This window comes from Heteronotia binoei, chromosome 13 (assembly GCF_032191835.1).
Source record: "Heteronotia binoei isolate CCM8104 ecotype False Entrance Well chromosome 13, APGP_CSIRO_Hbin_v1, whole genome shotgun sequence".
Classification (NCBI taxonomy): Eukaryota; Metazoa; Chordata; class Lepidosauria; order Squamata; family Gekkonidae; genus Heteronotia; species Heteronotia binoei.
This window is the reverse complement of record NC_083235.1, coordinates 62,828,915-62,842,641: the sequence shown is the minus strand read 5'-3', so window position 1 is coordinate 62,842,641 and position 13,727 is coordinate 62,828,915. Positions and strand designations below refer to the sequence as shown.

The window sequence follows — 13,727 nt, the reverse complement described above, 5'->3', positions numbered from 1 at the left end:
TTTGGCTGTGCAAAATACAGAGAAAGGTGTCTGATGCCCCCCCCCCCCATTTCACCTCCTACCTTCTAAGGGCAATAAAGGTCATGGTTTTTGTATCTGATACTATCTTGGTTGCTGTGCTGTTTGGCAAGAACCATTGGCGCTACCATGGTTGCCAAGCATAGCCTCTAGCTGGGCAACTGGTTGATGGAAGCTTCAGACAAGACCATAGTGTCATCTTACCCCTTCAAAGATTACATGATCTTGGGGGACCAGCTAGGAGATATTCTAATTGAGACTAAACAAAAGAAGAAGGTCCCCCTATTCTCATATTGTAGGATCTCCAGGAGAGGATCCAGACATCTGAGCTTTCCCTCTCTGGTCTCTAGAGCATTTGGACCTTCTAGGAACCCCCAGGTCTACAACAGATTTTTCCAGGAATCACTACAAACCTTTCTATAGGTTCCAACCTTCATCATCTAGTTCCTACTTAGGCAGTACTGTACCCTCCAAGGGTAAAGGGAGATGCCCGAGTTAGAGCTGATGTCTTTCCTAAGAGGATGGCCCTTTCTTGTGATCCATTTGAACTGCTTCATGTGGTTCTTTGAAGGCAATGATGTTACAGACCTTCTTCCTGGTCCTGATGACTTCAGCTTTTAGGGTCTCCCAAATAGGAGCCCTCTCTATCAGAAAGGTCGTGGTTGTGTTCCATTGGGACATGGTGGCTTTTTGCAGTTGACCAAGATTAACTCACATATTCCTCAGATATGAGATCTTCCTCCCTAACTTTGTCCTAATCTGCCACACTAAAAAGAGTAGAGATAGCATGAATTATCCATATGCTGAACCACAGATGAGCTTGTAGAGAAACATGACTGCCCTTGTAGTCTAGGGTGCACAAATGTTTTATAATCTCTTTCCCTGGACAAGGATGAATTAGAAAAACAGGGGTTTCTTTTTATATACATTGCTTTGTGTAACTAGAGAAAACTATTACAAGTGCAGTTGTATTCATGTATTCATATAAGAATCCCGTGGCGCAGAGTGTTAAAGCTGCAGTACTGCAGTCCTAAGCTCTGCTCACGACCTGAGTTCAATCCCCGGTGGAAGCTGGGTTTTCAGGTAGCTGGCTTGAGGTTGACTCAGCCTTCCATCCTTCCGAGGTCGGTGAAATGAGTACCCAGCTTGCTGGGGGGAAAGTATAGATGGGGAAGGCAATGGCAAACCACCCCGTAAAAGTGAAAGCAACATCACCCCAGAATCGGAAACGACTGGTGCTTGCACAGGGGACCTTTCCTTTTTTCCCATGCATTCATGTCATTTATGTTACTTCTGGGAGGATGATTGGGAAGACCGGTCATTGCAGTCTTCCTCTCTGGCTTACTTCCTGCAACTCCTACTTTTGAACTTGCATCAGTGTGGTATTGTGGCTAACTTTGGAGGGTTCTATATTTCATGTCACAAGCTGAAGAGAGTAGCTTTGTATTATTTGTACCTTCCACCCTGGAAGACTGTGGTGCGGACGTGGATAACTGGGTCTAGTGCAGTTTATGTACAACCAGAAATAGAAAGTAGTATGAAAAGTATCTGCAGAGGCTCCCTTTTAAGATAATGATTACTACTACTAATGCAGTTATTTTTAATTAATGTAGTTAGTTGAAACTTTTAGCATGGTTGCAACAAATGTCATAAAGAAACTCGGGGAGGGACAGTGGCTCAGTGGTAGAACATCTGCTTGGGAAGCAGAAGGTCCCAGGTTCAATCCCTGGCATCTCCAAAAAAGGGTCCAGGCAAATAGGTGTGAAAAAGCTCAGCTTGAGACCCTGGAGAGCCACTGCCAGTCTGAGAAGACAATACTGACTTTGATGGACCAAGGGCCTGATTCGGTATAAGGCAGCTTCATATGTTCATATGTTCATAGACTGAAGAGAAACTAAGAAATGCTTGGGTTTTTAAAAAAGGAATTGCCCAGGAAAAAAATGAATTCCCATCCCTCTACAGAATAGTATACAATGTCTGTATAAGTTTATCCATACTAGGAATGAGGCCCATTCTGGCAAGAAATACAACAGGCTCTAGAAAGAGGCTCAGAGTGAGTGCCAGGTGCCTTCCCCCCCCCCCCCAACAAAAGTGTACCCCAGCAAGTGAGAAGAACTATAATGGGCTCTAGAGAGAGGCTCTGGGCAAGTGCCCTGACCTGGGCTGGGGATGGAAGGGCAGGGAAAGATATAGGACTGTTTTCCCATGCTCCCCCCAAGACCTGGTTTCAACACACCCACCCTAGCTGTCTTCCCACCCACCCCAAGCACTGGCTTTCAGTAAACCGCCCCCCCATACTCTTGTGTTTCCAACCCCCTAACCTTGGCATTCAACCTGCCCCCCTTGCCATCTTCCCACCCATCCCTTGACATGCATCCCCCCCTAACCTGGCTTTCCCCCCACCTGCTCCCATCACTTGGCATTAACCCTCCCACCCTCACCATCTTCCTACCCTCGTCCCAGGCTTGGTAATTGTCCCTCCCATCTTGCTGTCTCCATACCGCCCCCCCCCAACCCTTAGCATAACACCCCCCACCCCCGTGCTTGTTCCCTTCCCGACCCTTTGCATTCATTCCCTCCCTCCATGCTGCCTTCTCACCCCTCAACCGCTGGCAGTAGCCCCCAGCCCCTCCTAGTCTTGGCAATCATTCTCCCCCCTCCCTTTGCTGTCTTCCTACCCCCTACCATTGGCATCCAGCCCCCTCCCCACCTCACCATCTTCCCACCCATGGCTTGGTATTTCCTTCCGCCTGCTCCCATCACTTGGCAATAATTCTCTCACCCTCAGTGTCCCCCTACCAGCCTTTCCCATACATGCCCTCGGTTACTTGGGAGCTGCCGCTGCCGCTGGGTCCTTGCTGCAGCCTGCCTAGGCTTCCGCATGGGCCCAGCACCACTAGCATTCATGGTCTCCTGAGTCCTGCACAATGCCCAGGGAGGGCTGCAGGGTGATGCTGGCTCTCATGGCCTTGCTGAGGCCTTGGGACGGTTCTAGGGGTGGCGGTAGATTTGTGGGCCTTGCGGAGGTCTTGGGAGGCCACAGTAGGGTCCCAGGGGTGCCAGCAGCTCCCACGACCTTGCAGAGGCTGCGGGAAGGTCCCCAGAGCATCAGCCTCTGGAGGCTGTGGGAGAGGGACAGCGTTGGGGGTGTTTTCCGGGCCTTTTATGAGACTGTGAGAGAGCAATGGAGGGGGTACTCCTGGGCCCTTTCAGTGGCCTTGGGAGGGTGCAGGAGAGTACTGGCAGCAGCAGCTCTGTGGCTTGCAGCAGCAGGGCATTTAAACCCCTGCTTTCTGCTTCCTGCATAAGTGGTGGGGAGCAGAAAGCAGAGATTTAAATGGCTCCTCCCACATTGAAGAGGTGGGAAGCAAAACCAGAGGGTTAAATATGGGTGTAAAATGCCTCCTCCTTTCTGCTGGCCGAGGAAAGCTGTGGCTGGCAGACAGGAGGGGGTAAAGTGCCCCTGTGCAGCTTTTCTCTCCCCCCATTCTGCTGGCTGAGGATGAGCCCTTTTGGAGGTTGAGGAAGCTGCTGGGAGAGCACCTTCACCATGGGCAAGCGCTGTGGATGGACGGGTTCCCTGTACGCCATCTTCGTGAGGTGAGGCAGGCATTTAGCAGTTTGTGTGAACATGGCCAGGCAACAGCAGGCGGGGGAGAGTGTAGTCAGCCAGTGCTAAGCAGTTGGATTTGATTGTTTGGTGGGCCAATCACTGATGCAGGGCACACCATAGCCTATGGGAAAACCAGATTTGCCAATTCCGTTAAGGTTTTATTATTGTGGAACGAAACTTTATTGCTCTGGTGGGTGCTTTCCAACCAGGAAAGGAGATGGTGCAGTATATAAGGGGTTCATACTGTTTTAGCCCTACTCACCAAAGGCTATTTCAAGAATGGTGCTGGCTGAAACTATTCAAGGCTATCTTAACACAGTACCAGTTTATTCCTAAATACAACCTTATATAATATCAGCTAGTACACTTTGGACCAGCAGCCAGGGCTGGCACTGGTCCTAAGTAAAACAATTACTTCACTTAATACTTATCTAAGTTCCCCAATAACACAGAAAAGTAACAAACCCTGAAATAAGCAAAGACATACAAACATAAGATCAAGAAATTCTTGAGGTGCTACTAGTTGCTGTCAGCGAGCAATGAGCTCTCTGCTGGCCAGCTCAGAGTGGGACGTCTAACAGAAATTTTGTACAGTTTTTATAGGCAAAGATCAGACAAGTCACACCATTCGATTATGACTTAATGACGTTTGGCACCTCTCACAATACATTCTTTGTGAAGGAGATGTTTCCATGGTCAAATGTTTTGAGATGTTATTGATGTACTAATGTAGCAGGATACAGGATTGATTTACACTCCCAGGAACCATGATATGAACATATGAAGCTGCCTTATACTGAATCAGACCCTTGGTCCATCAAAGTCAGTATTGTCTTCTCAGACTGGCAGCGGCTCTCCAGGGTCTCAAGCTGAGGTTTTTCACACCTATTTGCCTGGACCCTTTTTTGGAGATGCCAGGGATTGAACCTGGGACCTTCTGCTTCCCACGCAGATGCTCTACCACTGAGCCACCGTCCCTCCCCTCACATACAGATAACAGGATAACATACACCTTAGGAAGGAACAGGAAGGCTATTCCGCTTTATTGCAGGGGCTCTAAGCTGTAAAATGTTATCTTTAGGGTCTGGGGTCTTGATTTCAAAGGGATGTATCTGCATACACATTCCATTGATTGTTTATGTGATTACTCCCTGCTGGGAGATAGGTTGCGAAGATACAAAGGTTAAAAATAAGGTCAAGAAGCAGAGGAATTCTGGAATCTTAATACTGACTATAGCATATCTTTTATTTCCCAAAGCACCATTCTTAATTAATTCCTCCCCCCACCCCCGCAACAATTATCTATGATGATATACAGCAGGGGTGGCCAAAGTTGCTTAACATAATAGCTATACAGAATAAACATCAGATGTCTGAGTGCTACAAGGCATGAACTTGAGAGATTGAGACGAAGGAAAGAAGGAAAATGGAGATAAGGGGAGGGAAAGGTGGAAAGAAAGCAACGTTACCTTTAAATGCATTCTCCAAACTGCTGCCTGGGTTGGCTTGAAGAAATGATTTAAAGAGACAAATACCTTCTCCAAGCTTCTCCAATACTCCAAGTATTTAGCAGTAGAAGAGTTTTTCATTAAAGGCTTACACAGTAGCTGTGGGTTCCATGTGAGATGCAGGTGCAGACACTGGCAGGAGATAGTTACATAAGTACAGGTACTTGAAAGAGCATGGATGGCCTAGCCCCACTCTTGCCATCTTTCAAATTTCATTTCAAGCTTAATCCCAGGCTTGAATGTTTCAGTATTTAACTGTGCTGGTGCCAGGCTTTATTCTTTAAGAGGTCAGTGATGAGCACATTGGATAAATTATTATTCTTGACCTTGTATGCTGACCCTTTGGTAATGGTGTTCCCTGCAATCTGGAGTGAATCTGGAAACTTGGAAGCCATCTGTGTCTTGTCTAGACTTCTAGCATAGCTATAATATCTATACAGTGCAAGTTATTACTGAGGTTATAGGTATATCCCTTATGAACAGGGCCAGTGCCAGGCTTTTTTGTACCCTAGGCAAGGCTAACTATTTGCACACACCCACACTGCTAACCGATTTTCAATTTTTTTTCCCCAGAAGAAACCCTCTTGCTTTGCTTGCTTCTTAGCTCTTTCTGCCTTTCATTTGCAGAACTGAACTCCAGAGGGCTGGGGTTTTTGTATCAGCCATAGCTTCCTTTAAAAATGACCATATTTTCTGAATAAGTTTAAGATCAGTCCAGGGATAAGCCAGGACTGTAGTTAGCGCAAACCCACTTAGTCCAAGCCAAGCAAGATCAGGAGACAGTTGGGTTTAAGGTGGAGCATGCCGCACGGGAGTGAAACTAGCCAATCATGGGGTGAACAATGATGAGGTTATAGTATGTCAACCCATGTCATGTGACCCTTCACTCCAGGCTTTGCTGCTGGTGAAGATCAGATCAATTTATTAGATTTGTATTCCGCTCCTTTTCCTGCCAAGCAGGGAAGTTAAAATAGAAACAGAGCTTAGAAGGTGCCTCAAGGGTCATCTAGTCCAACCCTCAAGGCAGGAAATTCACAACTACCATCTCCCCCCAGCTTCCCCCTGCTCTATGCCCAAAGGAAGGCAAAAACCCTCCAGGATCCTTGGGCCAGTCTGTCCTGGATGAAAATTCCTTCCTGACCCCAGAGTGGCAATTGGTGTTACCTGGACATATAAGAAAGGGCCAAGAAAGCCAAACACTGGCTCACCCCTTCTTGTGCTCCCTCTCACGATCTATCTAAATTCTTAGTGTGTCAATGAATCAATATTGCTTCAGATAGCTCTGGAATGGAAGAGGGAAGAATGCCATAAGCCATTTTGGGTCCGCATTGGGTAGAAAAGAGGGATACACAAGAAGTAAATAAAATAAAGCAGAGGAAAATGGGGAGGAGCTGGGGACTGAAACTGGGAATGGTGCTGTTTAATTTGTTCATACAGTATCCAGAATCAGGGGTGAGCCAGCTCTGCAGGTGACACCAAATGGTGGCACCACTATTGATAGTGTTCTGCAGTCATGATGGACAGCTCAGTTAAAGTGTCAACTCACAATGCAGCCACGGGAAGGAAAAATTCTAAACAGAGACTAAAACAGAACCATCAGTTATTGTAAAGCTCCCACTTGGATGGCATAGGCATGTTTGGAATACAAAGCACCGTTATGATTGAGCCACTATGATTGAGGGCATCCGTGAATTAGGGAAGGCATTGAAAAGTGCAAGCAGAACAACGAGCTAATGAGACGAGGCCTGTAGCTACGGGGGGAACCCGGGGGGGGGGAAGGCCACTCTATTAACGCTTCCCGATGTAGGGCCCCTCCATTGGAGGGCCTCCAGGACCAGTGAGGGGGAGAGTGGGAGAGCGGCAGATAGAGAGAACAGCAGTGAGATGGGGGGCAGTGAGACAGCAGCAGAGCGAGAGAGAGCACAAAAGACGGGGACAGTGAGAGAGAGAGAGAGAGAGAACGGCAGCGCAAGAGATGGGGACAGTGAGACAGCAGTAGAGTGAGAGAGAGAATAGCAGCACAAAAGACAGGGGGCAGTGAAAGAGAGAGAGAATGGCAGCACGAGAGACGGGGGACAGTGAGACAGTGGCAGAGTGTGAAAGAGAGAGAATGGCAGCGCAAAAGACAGGGGGACAGTGAAAGAGAGAAAGAGAACTGCAGTGTGAGAGATGGGGACAGTGAGACAGTGGTAGAGAAAGAAGAAGAAGAAGAAGAAGATATTGGATTTATATCCCGCCCTCCACTCCAAAGAGTCTCAGAGCGGCTCACAATCTCCTTTACCTTCCTCCCCCACAACAGTCACCCTGTGAGGTGGGTGGGGCTGGAGAGGGCTCTCACGGCAGCTGCCCTTTCAAGGACAACCTCTGCTAGAGCTATGGCTGACCCAAGGCCATGCTAGCAGGTGCAAGTGGAGGAGTAGGGAATCAAACCTGGTTCTCCCAGATAAGAGTCCGCACACTTAACCACTACACCAAACCGAGAACAGCATGAAAGATGGGACAGTGAGAGAGCAAGAGAGAGAGAGAACGGCAGTGCAAGAGATGGGGACAGAGAGAGAGAACGGCAGCGGCACAGACAGGGGGACAGTGAGAGAACAACAGCGCAAGAGATGGGGACAGTGTGAGAGAGAGAGATGACGGCAGCGCAAGAGAGGGGGACAGTGAGACAGCGGCAGAGAGAGAGAAAGCAACAGCCAGAGAAAGAGTGCAAGGGAGAGCTGGGGCTGTCCGCTGGAGGAAAAAAGCAGCCAAGCCCCGTGGCCCCCCACCAAATTTTTCAGCTCCTGGGCCCCTCCACACAAAATTTTCTGGCCACGGGCCCGGAAAAGACCCATGTAACGAAATACCTGGAAATATTTTCTACTTCTGCATAAACTAGAACTCAAATGCCACTCCATGAAAATTACTGTCAGTAATTTCAGAAAAGACCAGAGGTTCCTAACCAATAATCCATTATCGTGTCGCCCAGTACGCACATCACCCTTTAATGTTCAAATACTTACATGCTGTTTCCTGATTCCACCCTCAAATCTCCAGCAACCTATTAATCTGGAGTTGACAACTTAAGGTAACCAGTATAAAATAGCAACTTTCTTCCACTGGCTTTCCAGAATCCATGACAAGTAGAAAGAGGAGGCTGAATCCAAGTGTTAACCCTACCTCTTTGATTTATCATTGCTCTATTTGATTATCATTGCGAGTGCCTAGTTGGTCTAATGGTAGTGCTGGCCGTGCTTATGAAGACAGAATTATTCTTTTTTTCTGAGATACACTTTGCTTGGTTGTTCCTCTGGTAGGTTTGCTCACTTCCCAGCACTTCTGGCTGGCTAAATACAACTCAGAAGAACCAAAGTCCATTTCAGTCATCAGTGCAGCTCTGTGTTGTCAACACTAGTGCCATCTGTAAAACCAAACCCTTTTCAGATTTAAATTATTCCCCTTATTATGTGAATCAGTGAAAAACATTAAAACGTTTTTTAGTCTGGACAGACCATTTGTGGTCATTCCTCTTGTGGTTTGGTAGTGACTCTACTTTTGATCATAATGACTGTCTTCATACACAGTGGCGAAGATGTGTTGTAAGAGATTTATTGTGCACGTCGAAAGTAAAAATATGTTGTGTTGCACTCTAGTGGTTGCCTGGGAGTATCTTCCTGGGAACTCTCTTCTGGAAGTGGGTAAGATTGAATACTTTTTTTAGAACAGATCACAGAAAAATTTATAGAGAGAGAATGTTATAAACCAGTTAAAAATGATCCACTTTTTATACCATAAGCCAGTTAAGAAAATTATCTGCTACCTCTGAAGATTAAAAATATTATTCTGGTTTAAATTGGAAATATACTTTGATTAATACGTACAAATGTATCACAACAAATTATATTTAATTAATACACACTTTTCATTAACATACAGTAACCTGATGGATGGCAATTTATGGTTGGTATCATGTGGGTATTCCTCATAATGGATGAGTGGAAGTTTGTTAGACCCAGAAAAAGATAATTTGGAGTGTTTTAATGAGAATCAGTTAATTGGATTCCCTATTTACTTTAATTGTAGTTTCTCAGCATAAACTATACATCTCTTGATTTTATAATGAGACATTCCATTTTCAATAAATAACTTTTCAGACATTGAATATATGATGTTGCCTTATAGCACAAGGTCATTGGTTCATAAAATCTAGAAGTGACTTTTTGAACTGGCAGCAACTTCCTAAATCTGTCCCAGTTTTCCTGAGATTGTATTTAAGTGGAAATGCCAGCAATTGAACCCAGGGCTTTATACATGTAAAAAGTGTACTGTATCACTGAGTGCACATTCCCCAATTGGCTGCATTTCCATGCTAGCTGTTATCCCAACTTTTATCTATTTATTTATTCATTCAGTTTCTATTCTGCTCTCCCCCACTAGTGTGGGGCTTAAGAGTGGATAACGACATACAATAGACAGTTAAAATACAATTAAAACTAAATTTAACCAGTTTAAATATTTACAGTTAATCAGATGGCATATAAATAGTACTATCACTGTCCTAAGGGAAGGAGAAAAGGGAGGAAGAGGCAGACAGAGCTGTATAAAAGAATTCTTTTGCTGCATGGTGCAACTCCTTTTTATAGGCCCCATGAAAGTGAACCAGGTCCCACTGGGCCCAGATCTCATTTGGAAATGTGTTCCACCAAACTGGAGCTTCTGCAAAAAAGTCTCTGGCTCTTGTTGAGGCCAGGCAGACATTCTTTGGCCCCAGGACCATCAGTGTGTTGTTATTTAAGGAATGTAGTGCTCCTTGGGGGCTATGCCAGGAGAGGTAGTTTCAAAAATATGTTGGTCTCAGACTATGAATATAGATTGAAATAATAAATAATCCTCTAAAACATGGTATAGGGATTAACATTCACCTGAAGTGATGGTATCACCTTACTCTGCTCTGGTAAGACCTCACCTGGAGTATTGTGTTCAGTTTTTGGCACCACATTTTAAGAAGGATATAGACAAGCTGCAGTGGATCCAGAGGAGGGCGACAAAGATGGTGGGGGTCTGGAGACCAAGTCCTATGAAGAAAGGTTGAAGGAGCTGCTGGGTATGATACGGGTTGAAATTAAATCAGAAGAGTTTCCGGCTCAACATTAGGAAGAACTTCCTGGCAGTTAGAGCGGTTCCTCAATGGAACAGGCTTCCTTGGGAGGTGGTGGGCTCTCCTTCCTTGGAGGTTTTTAAAAAGCTAGATGGCCATCTGACAACAATGCTGATTCTGTAAACTTAGGGGGAGGTATTTGTGAATTTCCTGCATTGTGCAGAGGATTGGACTAGACCCTGGGGGTCCCATCGAACTCTATGGTTCTATAAATACACTATGAAAAATGTATCAGTTGTTTATTTGCCTTTTGATCTGGAAACATGTTCTGATCATTTCCCCCCCCCCCCCCTCAACATACCCCTCCACAGTTAGGAGCTGCTGGGTTGATTAATATGCATTTGAGGCTGAATGTGTGTTTTCCATTTTTAGATACATATTTCAACAAAACAACCCCATGTGGTTGAGTAAAAAAATTCTTTGTACTCATTGCTGGCTATTCTGGCTGTTTTCTCTCAGTCATACACTTACTATCATAATCAGTCTCCTAGGGTGACCTGGTGAGGCTGCTATTGAAGGGGGACCCCTGAATAATTAATGAATACCCCTATAATAATGAATAAAAGCATGCCTTCAAAAAGGCCTGCCTGCTTGTTTTTGGGGTGTGAATAAAAACGGTCTGAATGAGAATAACTTTAACTTAGTCAGTTTGGAGGCTTATGGCCGGCTAAGTTCTGCCTTGATATCAAAGTAAAATTTTGTTTCAACACAGTGATGTGTGCGGACCTCGTTATTTCTCTGCTTCACTATCATGAAGCACAATCAAGTTAAATTACACATATTGCCTCACATCTGGCCAAAAGGTATACCAGAGCACTCTTTCAGCTCTCAAGTTTCTACAATTTTCTGCAAGGTTTGTGACATATCATTAAAATTATATTTTAAAAAACGTTAGATCAATTGTTTTGCGTCGACAGAATCCCTATTCCTGTACATACATATTTGAGTCCTGTGGTTTGGTTTGGTTTATTTGAGATGTAATGCTTGTCTTTTAAATGTTAGGTTACACTTAAGGATAATGTTGGAGCCACTGAAGCAAGTTTCCTTTCTCCTGAGATTCAAAGGTTACAGGAACAGAACAATAATTTGCGGGCAGTGATTGCAGAAATGAGGAGAGAAATGGAGACCCTTAATCATGAAGAATCTTCTTCAGACCACATCAAAATGAAAGCACAGGATACAAATAGGACTGCTGATACTGCTGCAGTTTCATTCACTCCTGGTAATAAAGTGAGCTGGTTAAGTTTATTTTTCAGCAACCTTTATATGCTGATTTCACATTTCTCTTATAATACATACGTCTCTTCTTAATAGCTACAAGAATGATATTCAAACAATTGATGATGTTCTTAGTTTTTAAAAATCATGTGTGTGTGTGTGTGTGTGGTCATATATGTACGAAATCTTTTGAGCCATAGCAGAAAATAATCTTGATCTCGTGATAGAGAACATGTGGCTAGAGCTGGACAGATGGGAGCTTCTCAGAGCCAGTATGGTGTAGTGGTTAAGTGTGCGGGCTCTTATCTGGGAGAACCGGGTTTGATTCCCCTCTCCTCCACTTGCACCTGCTGGAATGGCCTTGGGTCAGCCATAGTTGGTAGGAGTTGTCCTTGAAAGGGCAGCTGCTGGGAGAGCCCTCTCCAGCCCCACCCGCCTCACAGGGTGTCTGTTGTGGGGGAGGAAGGTAAAGGAGATTGTGAGCCGCTCTGAGACTCTTCGGAGTGGAGGGCGGGATATAAATCCAATATCTTCTTCTTCTTCTTCTCTGGAAGGCAAGATCAGTATAGACAAAATAAATGTGTTACTCAGACAGCACGTACAGCAGAATATTTCTTTCTGTATTTATTTGTTTCTTTAAGAGATTCGCAATGCAGCCCTACGCAGAGTTACTTCAGTCTGCATCCATTAGGCTTAGCCTGAAGCAAGCTTGCACAGGATTGTACTGTAAATACCATAATTAACAGTTAGGTCATTTCAGTTTCAGTTCAGGCTTTCAGTTTTTGTAGAAGCAGTTATATTACGTATACCAATTAGCCTGTTGGATATCGGATAACTTTTATCTTCTATGGCCATTCCCTCCCAACATCCTTGGCAGCAATATGTGCCATTATGAGCCCATGCTGCAGCTCCGTTCACTTTCTGGTGGTTCCAGTCCTTGTGAGGGTGCAAGCAATGACTGGCTATTTGCAGCCTTTTAAAATATTTGCTCTGATGCTGTGAACAGTCTTCCTGAGGACGTTAGATGAATCACATCTCTGCAGTTTGGGAGGAGATGCAAGACTGAACTTTTTAGGAGGAATTTTGGCTTATAGAAGAGTTTTTAAAAACACTCTGGCTTTCAAGGGCAACTGCTTAGACTTCTATAATTTGCTATTTTTTTGGAACTGAGAATTTTAAAAATATTTTTTATGATGCATCGGTTTCTGGGAGAAAGGTGACTTTGTACAGGGGGCAGGGGGAGAAGTTTGCAAATCCCAGCCGCTTCATGTTTTCCTAAGCCCAGAGCATTTTATATTTTTGGTTTATATTTTTAGTTTCTGCTGTGATCCTTGTGCTTTTTCTTGATGTTTTATTTTCAAAATTGCATCGCCGAATCCCAGTATTCCCCCACCTTTCCATTTCAAACAAAACTGCAAGAGTTTTAAACATATTTTGTATTTTAAGTAAAAAATAATATCTTTACTTGTGTTTTTAGGTATCCGGGACTTTTTTGTAGCAGGAACTCCTTTGCATATTAGGCTACACCCCCCCATGATGTAACTAATCTTCCAAGAGCTAATAGTAGGCCCTGTAAGAAGAACCCTGTAAGCTCTTGGAGGATTGGCTGCATCAGGGAGATGTAGCCTAACATGCAAAGGAGTTCCTGCTACAAAAAAAAAGCCCTGTCTGAATCCTTTATAAATTTTATATCTCCACTCCCTGGTATTACATTTTATGATACACATGGCTTGACCCCACAAAGTCCCATTTATGTCAGATCCAGCCCTTGTAACAAATGAGTTCAACACCCCTGCAAGACCTTGATATTGTTCCCATTTTTCCTTTATTGTATGTATTTGTAACATTTTATGTATTTGAGTTTAATTTATGCAGATGCTCGTTAGGCATTTTTTTCCTTCTCTGCTGAAATGAAAAATGCAGTATACCTTTTAAAAATAATAGTTACGACTTCTTAGAGTTGAGAATTATCTGTGGAATAATCTAGTACAAAGCAGAATATCTAACCCTTCAAATGAATCCCTAATAGAAGACACTCTTATCTTTGAAAACCTATAAGGAAGGTTTGACTTTGGCAAAAATAGGAAGGGAAGCTGATTCTGCACGGAGGCAATTCTTTGAATAGCTCTCATTGCTGTCATAAATACATGGGCATTTGCAGTGGCAGTGGAGCAGCAGTTTCCCCCACACTTTCATTTAGGCTTCCCAACCCTCCCGCCCTGGCGGGGGACCC

At 44.5% G+C, this 13,727-nt stretch overlaps 1 protein-coding gene across 2 annotated transcripts in view; it reads left to right on the top strand.

Moving 5' to 3' along the window:
* CCDC57 (coiled-coil domain containing 57) overlaps positions 1-13,727 on the top strand; it is an 87,342-nt gene that overhangs the window by 44,243 nt on the left and 29,372 nt on the right. For both annotated transcript variants that reach the window (XM_060253057.1, XM_060253059.1), the window contains exon 11: positions 11,279-11,498. In XM_060253057.1, the coding sequence (XP_060109040.1) occupies positions 11,279-11,498 (220 nt within the window). The remainder of the gene's footprint in view (positions 1-11,278; positions 11,499-13,727) is intronic.